The sequence below is a fragment of the Gigantopelta aegis genome, chromosome 10 (assembly GCF_016097555.1).
Source record: "Gigantopelta aegis isolate Gae_Host chromosome 10, Gae_host_genome, whole genome shotgun sequence".
Taxonomy (NCBI): Eukaryota; Metazoa; Mollusca; class Gastropoda; order Neomphalida; family Peltospiridae; genus Gigantopelta; species Gigantopelta aegis.
This window is the reverse complement of record NC_054708.1, coordinates 15,486,944-15,500,971: the sequence shown is the minus strand read 5'-3', so window position 1 is coordinate 15,500,971 and position 14,028 is coordinate 15,486,944. Positions and strand designations below refer to the sequence as shown.

General features: G+C 38.2%; 1 protein-coding gene and 3 non-coding genes across 7 annotated transcripts in view; 3 read left to right on the top strand and 1 right to left on the bottom strand.

Annotated features, from left to right (window-relative positions):
* The first annotated feature begins 6,251 nt into the window (after positions 1 to 6,251).
* Positions 6,252 to 6,323, top strand: Trnah-gug. The gene has a single exon. It is a non-coding gene; the product is annotated as a tRNA-His (tRNA).
* A 976-nt stretch (positions 6,324 to 7,299) lies between these two features.
* Positions 7,300 to 7,371, top strand: Trnah-gug. The gene has a single exon. It is a non-coding gene; the product is annotated as a tRNA-His (tRNA).
* Positions 7,372 to 10,501: 3,130 nt separating this feature from the next.
* Positions 10,502 to 10,573, top strand: Trnah-gug. The gene has a single exon. It is a non-coding gene; the product is annotated as a tRNA-His (tRNA).
* A 1,184-nt stretch (positions 10,574 to 11,757) lies between these two features.
* Positions 11,758 to 14,028, bottom strand: part of LOC121384020 (DNA repair protein SWI5 homolog) — a 12,372-nt gene continuing 10,101 nt past the window's right edge. For 2 of the 4 annotated variants that reach the window (XM_041514157.1, XM_041514158.1), the window contains exons 3-4: positions 12,241 to 12,335; positions 11,758 to 11,940 (exon numbers count right to left, since the gene is read on the bottom strand). In XM_041514157.1, coding sequence (XP_041370091.1) covers positions 11,876 to 11,940; positions 12,241 to 12,335 — 160 coding nt within the window. In that variant the 3' untranslated portion in view covers positions 11,758 to 11,875. The remainder of the gene's footprint in view (positions 11,941 to 12,240; positions 12,336 to 14,028) is intronic. The other 2 variants (XM_041514159.1, XM_041514160.1) reach the window with 1 other exon arrangement.

The window sequence follows — 14,028 nt, the reverse complement described above, 5'->3', positions numbered from 1 at the left end:
CGTACGGTTAAATCTCTCTGCCTGAGCATTGCCCTGTGGGTGGTATGGTGTGGTCCGGCTTTTCTTAATACCATACATAGTGCAGAGCTCTTTGATTAGGTCAGACTCAAAGTTTCGGCCTTGATCACTATGAATTCGTCGCGGAATCCCATAACGCACAAACCATTCTTTGACCAGAACTTCTGCAACTGTCCTGGCTTTCTGGTCTCTTGTTGGGACAGCTTGAGTGAACTTAGTGAACACATCTGTCATCACCAAGACATTTTCTCGCCCATCAGTTGCAGGTTCCAGGAACGTGAAGTCAATAGCCAAGACTTCTAAAGGTTTCTTGGCTAGAAAACTTCCCATTGTTGGTCTAATCTGGGGTCTAGACTTTGCAAGCAAACATCTGTTGCAATTGTGACAATATTTCTCAATGTCCACAGTCATTCCTGGCCAGAAACATCTTTTCTGTATCAATGAAAGGGTTCGTTCATACCCTTGATGGCCAACTTCATCATGAAGTGTCTGCATGATTTTCTCTCGCAACACTTGAGGTAAAACAAGCTGGTGCTGAGTATTGATTCCATCTTGTATAACGCGATACAAGACACTGCCCAATTCCTGTACTTTCTCCCACTGTTTCACCAAAACCTTCACGGACCTGGGTTCCTTCTCCATCTGTTTAACTGTAGGCTTGTGGTTAGTTCTCCAGAAGTGAAGAAACCTCTTTATGTCAGGATCCTGCAACTGCAACTGACAAAGGTCCTTACTTGAATACGATGGGAGTGTCTTAACTGCCACAGGCTTTGGAGCAAGAGCATTAGCTCGTGTTGTAACACCTGATACAGAAACTCCCAAGCTATTCACTTGGACTGACACTTGAACCATAAGTTCCTCAATCCGTAATTTTAGATCACTGGGAATGATTGAGCTGCTAGTGGATTTAGCAACTTTTCCTGCAATCCATTCCTGATCTTGATTCACATCACTATTGTGTCCTTTGACACACCGACGGCTCAGGGCATCAGCATTTGCATTGCTCTTGCCTGATCTGTACTTTACAGAGAAGTCAAATTGAGCAAGTTGAGCTACCCAGCGCATTTCTGTTGCTCCTAGCTTTGCAGTATTGAGATAAGCCAATGGGTTGTTGTCTGTATAAACTACAAATTTTGACCCCAGCAGATACTCACGAAACTTGTCGGTAACTGCCCATTTTAATGCCAAGAGCTCAAGTTTCATTGAGCTATAATTTGCATCATTGCGCTCAGCTGGCTTCAAACTGCGACTAGCATAACATACCACAACCCGTCGTCCCTCCTGTTCCTGGGAAAGAACTGCACCTAAACCCTGAAAGCTGGCATCTGTTTCCACAATGAATGGTTCCCGGAGTCGGGGTAGCCAAGGATTGGGCTTGTTGTCAACTGAACTTTCAGGTCTTTGAAAGCTTCATCACAAGACTGATCCCACAATTCCTGAAAGGCTTTTTGGGTCAACGAAGTCTTTCGAACTTGTGTTCCCTTTTTCTTTTTGCCTCCCCCGAGAAGTGCATGCAGTGGTGCTGCTATTTGGGCAAATCCCTTGATAAACCTCCGGTAATAACTGGCTAACCCAAGAAATGACCTCAGTTCAGTTTCTCGGTTAGGTGTCTTCCAGTCCTTAACTGCTGAAATTTTATCAGGGTCAGTAGAAATACCTGACTTAGATACAACATGACCAAGGTACTTCACCTCCTTTTTGAAAAGATGACATTTCTCTGGTTTGACTTTGAGGCCACATTTTCGCAGACGATCAAAAACCATTTCCAGTCTTTGGACCATTTCATCAAAAGTGCGTCCAAATACAAGAATATCATCAAGATATACGATCAAAGAGAGAAGATTTTGGTCCCCCAGACAAGCTTGCATTAGCCTGGAAAAGGTAGCTGGAGCATTACACAAACCCATTGGCATTCTGGTATACTCAAAGAGACCAGATGAACCTGCCCGAAAGGCCGTCTTTGCAATATCTTCTTCTTCAATAGCACACTGAAGAAATCCATGGGCCAGATCTATTGAAGAAAAATACTTGGCTCCTTTCAGTGCCTCAAGTGCTTCTTCTACCCGTGGTAGTGGGTGGGCATCTTTAACAGTCTTAGCATTTAAAAGTCGAAAGTCACCACAGATTCTCAGTTTTCCATTAGACTTCCTGACCAGCACCATAGCTGATGCATAGGGTGATGTGCTGGGACGCAGGATGCCAGCAGCTATCTGGGTCTCCAGATACTCCTTCACTTCTTCCCACTGATTGGGTGGGACTCTGCGATAAGGAACTTTGAAGGGTGTGTCATCTGTGGTGACAATTTTGTGTTTGATGACATCACAATATCCCAGATCATGATCACCTTTGCTGAAGATGTCATCATAATTGTGGACAAAGTCCTTCTTTTTCTGTTTTTGGGCAGAAGTTAAATTGTCTCCAATATCTAACTTCTCAAAACCAAAATCGTCATTCTGGACATTTGGTAAACTCGTACCTGCACTTTGGACTCCCACATTAAGTGGCTCTTTTGGTAAGTGTTTAACAACTGTGCCCATGCTCAACATAGCCACTCTGGTACGTGGCTGTAGATACACATCCTCCTGACTGAAATTTGTGATTTCAACCGGTCAATCCATTTGCTACTGTTACAAGTCTAGGACTTGCAACAATACCATTTGGTCGATTACCATCTACCTCCATTAATTCTTCCAAGACAGCTGTTTTCTGAACACCTCTAGGATACCGTCTTGTTGACCCAGTAATAACTTGCCTGGAGCCAGCTGGGATCCTAACAGGTTTCTTACCAGCAACACGGACAAACCCAAGGTTTCCTTCCATGTTGCCAGCATCTTTAACACTTAAGGCGGACATCCGTTGACAGTACAGTGCTAAAACATGGACCCATTCTTTGTTAACCACTTCCTGGGGAAGTTTGGTTAAGAAATCAGGACCCATTTCCTGAGTTAGTCTCTCCTGAATAACTCGCATAACATTGCTGCCTATTACTCCCGGTAAATGGCTTTTCCTCAAGGACATTGGGGAGCTGGCTAAGTCAGTTACAACCAAAAATCCCATCTGAGGAAACATTCTACCTAACACACATAAATCAACTTCAATATAACCTTTAAAAGAAATACTCTGACCATTGGCAGCAGAAACATTAATGAATGGAGAGAGGTCAATCAGCTCTCCTACCTTACCTTTTAAATTGGTTTTGTAAAATGTTTCCGTGATGGTGGAAACCTCTGCACCAGTGTCTAGAAGGCATCTGACATTTACATTACCCATTTTAATAAGAGCTTCTGGACAACTGCCGATAGCTTTCCGCAGAATTGAGTCTACTTCCACATTTTGACAGCCTATTGTTTGACTCTCTACAACAGGCCCTAATCGTTTAAAGACCCACGACCATGACCATAGCGTTGCCTAGGACAGTCCACTTGGAAATGACCCCGCTACCACAGAAGAAACAGCAACCCCGCCCTCTGTGTACCTGAGTATAGCGTCGACCCCGTTGTGGTAGGAACTGTTGAGGCCTTGAATTCGCATTGATTGGAGGCTGCCAGTTTGGTCGAGACTCATGGATACTAGATGGAGTACCCGTCAATGTGGCTCCTTGGGGCGGCTGAGAATTGTCTACTCTCTGCAGAAGCTGTAGAACTGCATCATTCTGCTCTCTACCCCGACTTCCGGGAACCATTCATTGTGGAAACAGATGCCAGCTTTCAGGGTTTAGGTGCAGTTCTTTCCCAGGAACAGGAGGGACGACGGGTTGTGGTATGTTATGCTAGTCGCAGTTTGAAGCCAGCTGAGCGCAATGATGCAAATTATAGCTCAATGAAACTTGAGCTCTTGGCATTAATTGGATCTTTTTAAGATTCCCTCTCACCAAGAGTTAATATAAATTGCTAAAGCAGCGGTTTATCTCTTTTGAGCTAACATATTTAATAAAACGGCGCCAACATATTTAATGTCAAATAAAAGCTCCCAAACTATACAGTGCAAGAAAATGTCGATAATTATGATACATCATGATATGGAACCTTATGACATCTTTGTTCTTTCTTTCTTAAGCATTATGGCAACAGTACTAACAGGTAATAAAATGATCACTTACTAATCGTTAATATACTTTCGGGAGAGAAACCAACTTTATAAAATACTATAACTATGCATTCAATCTTATAAAAATTATCAATAGCTTGATTCCTAAAATAGCAAATATACTTCCTTGTAACTAAATGCAATACGATGCTTACCTTAAGATGGCTCGAGTAACTCGGTGTTGATTGCTCGGTGACCAGAGTGGAATGCCTTGTGTGAGATCCACACCAAGAACAAGGAACTTTGGCCCTTTTCCACATATGGTCATGTCACATGACCACGAAAGCTGTCCCCTCTGGCACCAGCCTTCCAAACATAATAATGTAAGCCCTTAGAGGGTGGTTGGTTGTGTTCTTTTTATAGAAAGGGAGGAACTATACATGCAGTAAATGAAACAATGATAGTGCATTTCCACCACCATATGAAGCAGGCAAATCCCGACCTTCAAGATATAAGAAATAATACACCATATATATTTCACTATCCTACACACCCAACTAGCCGATGTGTAGTAGGGCTCCCAACACATTTTTAAGCAAATTTTATTTTTAAAAATGTTTGTTTCTTTGTTTAATTTTGTTTGTTGGGGGGTGGGGGGGGGGGGGGGGGGGGGGGGGGGGGTTCTTTAGCTTCATTAAATAATGCAAAAATTAAATCAAAGATGAAAATATACCTATGAACATTTTTGGAAACGTTCAGTTAAGCTTGAACCAAGTAATTATGAATATGTCAGTCTGCATTTTGGGAGGAAATGAATATTAATTTTAACACTTCCGCAAATTTAGAATTACAGCTATTTGGTTGTGTGTATTCACAATCAAGATCGTGGTAAAGTAAATTTGAAGTCCAGGCCAGCGTACAGTACTCGTGTCAAGTTGCAGCAATGTGAACCTTAATCAAGCACATATTGGCTACAGTCACAAACAGTTGTGAACAGACGAGAAATTTACATGTATACGACAACGCAGTCCTGATAATCCTCCCAAAATTAAATATATAATATAACAACGTTTTTAAATATATGGGTTATTAAAACAAATATTAAATAAATGTAAAAAAATGAAAGAAAACAAAATAAGTTTAAATGCCGTGACCAGGATTTCGAACCTGGGTTTGTCGCGGCCACAACGCGAAGTACTAACCACTATACGATCACGGCCAACATCGTAAACTGAAAAATATATTTGTCTCGAACGGTTTTGTCAAGTCTCGTCGCTGAATAATGAATTAATATTTAACGACACCCCAGCACAAAACTACACATCGGCTATTTGGGTGTAAAAAAGGTAAGTTAGTATATGGATATATTCGTCACTGAATAACTACACCCGAGCCCCACCCCACCCCCACACATCCCACCCCATATACTAACCCCCACACACCCCTCAACCTCATAGTTTTTATATGGGTTGTTTCAATCATATTTTTCTTGGGAGCATTAGGCCTACTCAACTCCCGAGCTCCTGTAAAATTCGCTCTCCACACTTCGCTCACTCCTGTTTAAATTCACACACACACACGCCTGTGAGAACACTTCAAACTTGGTGTTTTAGGCGCGTGTGCAAATGGGAGGAGGGGCGCAGGTAGGGCTCCCAACACATTTTTAAGCAATTTTTATGGGTATATTTTCATCTTTGATTTCATTTTTGTATTATTTAATGAAGATAAAGACCACCTCCCCCCCCAACAAACAAAATTAAACAAAGAAACAAACATTTTTAAAAATAAAATTTGCTACCTGCGCCCCTCCTCCCATTTGCACACGCGCCTAAAACACCAAGTTTGAAGTGTGCTCACAGGCGTGTGTGTGAATTTAAACAGGAGTGAGCGAAGTGTGGAGAGCGAATTTTACAGGAGCTCGGGAGTTGAGTAGGCCTAATGCTCTCACGGAAAATATGTTGAAACAACCCATATAAAATATGAGGTTGAGGGGTGTGTGGGGGTGGGGTGGGGTGGGATGTTGGGGGTGGGGTGGGGCTCGGGTGTAGTTATTCAGTGACGAATATTTCCATATACTTACCTTTTTTACACCCAACTAGCCGATGTGTAGTTTTGTGCTGGGATGTCGTTAAATATTAATTCATTATTCAGCGACGAGACTTGACAAAACCGTTCGAGACAAATATATTTTTCAGTTTACGATGTTGGCCGTGATCGTATAGTGGTTAGTACTTCGCGTTGTGGCCGCGACAACCCAGGTTCGAATCCTGGTCACGGCATGTAAACTTATTTTGTTTTCTTTCATTTTTTTACATTTATTTAATATTTGTTTTAATAACTTTATATTTAAAAATTGTTATATATATATTTAATTTTTATTATCAGGACTGCGTTGTCGTATACATGTAAATTTCTCGTCTGTTCATAACTGTTTGTGACTGTAGCCAATATGTGCTTGATTACGGTTCACATTGCTGCAACTTGACACGAGTACTGTACGCTGGCCTGGACTTCAAATTTACTTTACCACGATCTCGACTGTGAATACACACAACCAAATAGCTGTAATTCTAAATTTGCGGAAGTGTTAAAATTAATATTCATTTCCTCCCAAAATGCAGACTGATATATTCATAATTACTTGGTTCAAGCTTAACTGAACGTTTCCAAAAATGTTCATGGGTATATTTTCATCTTTGATTTAATTTTTGCATTATTTAATGAAGCTAAAGAACCCCCCCCCCCCCCCCACCCCACCCCACCCCACCCCACCCTCCAACAAACAAAATTAAACAAAGAAACAAACATTTTTAAAAATAAAATTTGCTTAAAAATGTGTTGGGAGCCCTACCTGCGCCCCTCCTCCCATTTGCACACGCGCCTAAAACACCAAGTTTGAAGTGTTCTCACAGGCGTGTGTGTGTGTGAATTTAAACAGGAGTGAGCGAAGTGTGGAGAGCGAATTTTACAGGAGCTCGGGAGTTGAGTAGGCCTAATGCTCCCAAGGAAAATATGTTGAAACAACCCATATAAAATACGAGTGTACACCCATATAAACACTCGGGTGTAGTTAACATTCCTTACCTTTTTATTTATTCAGTGACGAATATATCCATATACTAACTTACCTTTTTTACACCCAAATAGCCGATGTGTAGTTTTGCGCTGGGGTGTCGTTAAACATTCATTCATTATTCAGCGACGAGACTTGACAAAACCGTTCGAGACAAATATATTTTTCAGTTTACGATGTTGGCCGTGATCGTATAGTGGTTAGTACTTCGCGTTGTGGCCGCGACAACCCAGGTTCGAATCCTGGTCACGGCATGTAAACTTATTTGGTTTTCTTTCATTTTTTTACATTTATTTAATATTTGTTTTAATAACTTTATATTTAAAAATTGTTATATATATATTTAATTTTTATTATCAGGACTGCGTTGTCGTATACATGTAAATTTCTCGTCTGTTCATAACTGTTTGTGACTGTAGCCAATATGTGCTTGATTACGGTTCACATTGCTGCAACTTGACACGAGTACTGTACGCTGGCCTGGACTTCAAATTTACTTTACCACGATCTCGACTGTGAATACACACAACCAAATAGCTGTAATTCTAAATTTGCGGAAGTGTTAAAATTAATATTCTTTTCCTCCCAAAATGCAGACTGACATATTCATAATTACTTGGTTCAAGCTTAACTGAACGTTTCCAAAAATGTTTTGCATGGGTATATTTTCATCTTTGATTTCATTTTTGTATTATTTAATGAAGATAAAGAACACCTCCCCCCCCCCCCCCAACAAACAAAATTAAACAAAGAAACAAACATTTTTAAAAATAAAATTTGCTTAAAAATGTGTTGGGAGTCCTACCTGCGCCCCTCCTCCCATTTGCACACGCGCCTAAAACACCAAGTCTGAAGTGTGCTCACAGGCGTGTGTGTGTGAATTTAAACATGAGTGAGCGAAGTGTGGAGAGCGAATTTTACAGGAGCTCGGGAGTTGAGTAGGTCTAATGCTCTCAAGGAAAATATATTGAAACAACCCATATAAAATATGAGGTTGAGGGGTGTGTGGGGGTGGGATGTGTGTGTGTGTGTGGGGGGGGGGGGGGGCTCGGGTGTAGTTAACATTCCTTACCTTTTTATTTATTCAGTGACGAATATTTCCATATAATAACTTACCTTTTTTACACCCAAATAGCCGATGTGTATTTTTTGCGCTGGGGTGTCGTTAAACATTCATTCATTATTCAGCGACGAGACTTGACAAAACCGTTCGAGACAGAGATATTTTTCAGTTTACAATGTTGGCCGTGATCGTATAGTGGTTAGTACTTCGCGTTGTGGCCGCGACAACCCAGGTTCGAATCATGGTCACGGCATGTAGGCTTATTTTTCTTTCTTTCATTTTTTAAATTTATTTAATATTTGTTTTAATAATTTTATATTTAAAAATTGTTCTATAATATTATACTTTTAATATGAGGACTGCGTTGTATACATGTAATTTCTCGTCTGTTCGTAATTTTTTTATGACTGTAGCTGTGCTTCGATTAAGGTTCAAATTGCTGCAATTAAAATTGCCCCCTGGCCGGTATCAGGTCGTTTCGCCCTTATTCCCGATCGCCCCGTGTCATTTCGCCCCCATACCGGGTCGTTTCGCCCTCATGTTTATGTTTGTGAATGATGGATAAATTTGTTTACGTGACTCTAGTTGCAAATCAGATATAGGTTATCAATTTGTAACCCTTTATCAACCATAAACACCATTTATATGTATATGTTATTATGTGCAATATTTTAAAGAACCCCTCCCCTCACACCATCCCAGTTCCTACGGGCCTGATGTATTTTATATTAATAAGTACAAGACTAGCCTACACAATGATATTGTCGATAGGACATATTAGTTATAAAGTGCTTTGGTGTGTGTGGGGATGGGGGGGGGGGGGGGGGGGGGGCGCTTTTTTGCAAATTTGCGAAATTGGCCTCTGTAATATCCATTGACGTGTCATGTTTACATCTATGCTGAAGAAGATTTATGATGAAATATTAAAAGGTCCATTTGCTTCAGTTTACATTTAAATACATGCATTTTTCTGCTGTCTGCCATTTTGTTTTTTTATGGAATATTCTTCAAGAGGGGTGAAAGACTCTAAAATATTAATATAAAATCAATCTCTAGTGGTATCTTTAAACAATAAAACAATATTAATAATAATAAAATAATATGACGTCATCACATTTGCATTTATATCATAACATGTTATTACATTCAACGGTTTTTAGATTAAGTCATATCCTTTCACCCCTCTTGTCGAATATTCCATAAAAAGTCAAAATGGCAGACGGCACAAAATTACATGCTTTTTGCCCTATGCGATCTCAGCGAAGTCGATACATGTGACATGGTTATCATCTAGTATGTGGAATCCATGCCATTGTAATTGTTTTTTCAAGATTTCTGTCTGGACAAAATGTGGGTAAAATCTAACGAAAAATAAAGGTAGGAGAAATTTATTGTAGTTGTCCACATTTTGTTTCGGACTTTACGTTTAAGTCTACAACCTTGTTGCCTGTTAGGTGACTATGACAAAATTATGGGTAAAATTATTTTTATATACCAAATTTTGCATACTAGTACCACCCCAAAACAGGGGCGAAACGACTCATAATGGAGGACGAAACGACTCATTCTAAGGGCGAAATGACTCGAGGCGAACGGGAATAAGGGCGAAACGACTCGGGGTCGAATAGGAATAAGGGCGAAACGACCCGGATTCAAATTTTCTTTACGGTTACCACTATCTCGACTATGAATAAAACCAACCAAATTACCGGGCAAGTAGCCGTATTTTAAAAGTTGCGGTAGTGTTAGAATTAATATTCAATTCCTCCCAACTGCAGACTGACATATTCATAATTACTTGGTTGAAGCTTAGTTGAACGTTTCCGAAAATGTTCATGGCTAAATTTTAATTTTTGTATTATTTAATGAAGCTAAAGAACCATCCCCTACCCCCAACCAACACAATTAACAAAGAAATAAACACACAATCAAACAAAAAACATTTGCTAAGAGATGGATTGGGAGATCTACCTGCGCCCCCTCCACCCTTTGCACTAAGTTTGAAATGTGCTCACAGGCGCGTGGGTGTGAATTTTAGCAGGAATGGGCGGAGTTGAATAATCATAATGCTCTCAAGGTAAATACATTGAAATAACCGTACAAAATATAGGGTGGTGGGCGGCTCGAGTGTAGACCTAGTTAACATTCCTTACCTTTTTATTTATTCAGTGACGAATATTTCCATATACTTACCTTTTTTACACCTGAACAGCCGATGTGTATTTTTTGTGCTGGGATGTCGTTAAACATTCATTCATTATTCAGTGACGAGTCTTGACAAAACAGTTCGAGACAAAGGTATATTTCAGCTTACGATGTTGGCCGTGATCGTATAGTGGTTAGTACTTCGCGTTGTGGCCGCGACAACCCAGGTTCGAATCCTGGTCACGGCATGTGAGTATACTTTTTTTTTCTCCGTAGATTTTATTTTTTAAATTTCGAATTCAAGAATTATTTTACGCCTTATGGGTCGACTGAAAATTAAAATTTGATTACATTCTTTGATTGAAATTTACATGTACATATTCATTATGCTGTTGATATTTTTGTGTGTGTCACTATTGATTAATCTGTGCAGTTCAATACAATTTCTTTGTCAAAATATATTCTGTGAAAAATACAACACTATCGAGAGGGTCATGTGACTACTAATTTTAAAGAGTGCTTTCAACTGACAAGTACCGTGAACAAATTCAACATGGGTCGACCACAAAAGTTTTCAGTTACAGCCCTCATGCCCGAGCAATGCCTTGTGTTGCTGTTATACAAGTGACTCTATATACCACTTGTACAGTTATCAGTTAGCACTATATATAACAAGTAACTTGAAAGCAATGGGTTATTTAAATACTACAGAGGTCAACCTATGTGTAATCATCAAAGAAAGATTTCAAAACGCATAACCGAATTTTATAGTATTTCTTTTTATGAGAAACTATTTCCTAAACTGGACTATATTAAGCTGCTATAATAAGTAACGACATTAATGGGTAATTCAACAGAATATATTACATCTTTTCTAACACAAGCAATGGCGTAGCCAGCATGAGGCAGACGAGGCGCGTGTCTCGTCTGGAATTTCCCCAGATTTATTTTATTTTTCCCATGACACTGATATTTATTTTATAGGTCTGGGTTTGCCTCGGCGTTTTTTTCCACCTCTGGCTACGCCCCAGACAAGTATCTGAAACCTGCTGTTATAATCTAGGATCCACTGGCAATGACAAACTTTAACTACCAAGAACTCACACTGAACTACACAAAACAAATCTAGGATCCACTGGCAATGACATTTAACTTTAACTACCAAGAACTCACACTGAACTACACAAAACAAATCTAAGATCCACTGGCAATGACATTTAACTTTAACTACCAAGAACTCACACTGAACTACACAAAACAAATCTAGGATCCACTGGCAATGACAAACTTTAACTACCAAGAACTCACACTGAACTACACAAAACATCCTCAGGTGTACAGATATGGAATACAAGGAAGGAAATTGTTTATTTAACAACGCACTCAACACATTTCAAGATACGGAATACAATTCCCCTTGATATTAGACGCCAAATATTTTCCAAGAGATTTTTTGAAAATATATTTATTCAACAAATAATGCTGAATGAACTGGATATAGTATAATAAGGATGCCCACTTGTCCTTAAAACTGTTCAATGTCCACTGTTTCAGTCATCCAAACTGAGACCATATCTTCCATACATGTCTTTAGTTCGCACGCCTTCAATATCGGCTGAAATAAAAAATACACAAAATAACTTAATTGTACACATTTTTACGCTCACAAATCTTGGAACGTATGGTGGGGACGGTGTAGTGGTGGCATAAAATGATATATTATGAATTAAAATAATATGTATTAACAAAACAAACCACTTTACATTAACATTTCCTTCTGTAAAATAATGAATTAATGTTTTACGGCACCCCAGAACAAAAATACACATCAGCTAGTGACTGTCGAACAAAGGTAAGTATGTGAATATGATTATTCTGTAAAATAATATTTTCAATAAAATTTTCGATTTCTTACCAATTCTACCGAGCACCATCTGGCCGACGTCCTTAATCTCATTGTACTCGTGTAACTTGGTGATGTGGTCTTGTAGTTCATCCTGGTGGTATCCTCTGAGGAATAAAACAATATACCTTTTTGTCAGTCACTGTCATAACAATCAGATTACGAATATAGTAACAGAGGAATAAAACAATATACCTTTTTTCAGTCACTGTCAAAACAATATACCTTTTTCAGTCACTGTCATAACAATCAGATTACGAATATAGTAACAGAGGAATAAAACAATATACCTTTTTTCAGTCACTGTCAAAACAATATACCTTTTTCAGTCACTGTCATAACAATCAGATTACGAATGTAGTAACAGAGGAATAAAACAATATACCTTTTTCAGTCACTGTCATAACAATCAGATTACGAATATAGTAACAGAGGAATAAAACAATATACCTTTTTTCAGTCACTGTCAAAACAATATACCTTTTTCAGTCACTGTCATAACAATCAGATTACGAATGTAGTAACAGAGGAATAAAACAATATACCTTTTTCAGTCACTGTCATAACAATCAGATTACGAATATAGTAACAGAGGAATAAAACAATATACCTTTTTTCAGTCACTGTCAAAACAATATACCTTTTTCAGTCACTGTCATAACAATCAGATTACGAATATAGTAACAGAGGAATAAAACAATATACCTTTTTTCAGTCACTGTCAAAACAATCAGATTACGAATATAGTAACAGAGGAATAAAACAATATACCTTTTTCAGTCACTGTCATAACAATCAGATTACGAATATAGTAACAGAGGAATAAAACAATATACCTTTTTCAGTCACTGTCATAACAATCAGATTACGAATATAGTAACAGAGGAATAAAACAATATACCTTTTTCAGTCACTGTCATAACAATCAGATTACGAATATAGTAACAGAGGAATAAAACAATATACCAGAGGAATAAAACAATATACCTTTTTTCAGTCACTGTCATAACAATCAGATTACGAATATAGTAACAGAGGAATAAAACAATATACCTTTTTTCAGTCACTGTCAAAACAATCAGATTACGAATATAGTAACAGAGGAATAAAACAATATACCTTTTTCAGTCACTGTCAAAACAATCATATTACGAATATAGTAACAGAGGAATAAAAGAATATACCTTTTTCAGTCACTGTCATAACAATCAGATTACGAATATAGTAACAGAGGAATAAAACAATATACCTTTTTTCAGTCACTGTCAAAACAATATACCTTTTTCAGTCACTGTCAAAACAATCAGATTACGAATATAGTAACAGAGGAATAAAACAATATACCTTTTTCAGTCACTGTCATAACAATCAGATTACGAATATAGTAACAGAGGAATAAAACAATATACCTTATCCAATGACTAGACTGTCATAACAATACGAATATAGTAAGAGGAATAATATAATATACCTTTTTCAATGACTAGACTGTCATAACAATACGAATATAGTAACAGAGGAATAATATAATATACCTTATCCAATGACTAGACTGTCATAACAATACGAATATAGTAAGAGGAATAATATAATATACCTTTTTCAATGACTAGACTGTCATAACAATACGAATATAGTAACAGAGGAAAAATATAATATACCTTATTCAATGACCAGATTGTCATGACAATCAGAATATAGTAACAGAGGAATAATATAATATACCTTTTTCAATAACTAGACTGTCATAACAATACGAATATAGTAACTGAGGAATAAAATAATATACCTTATTCAGTC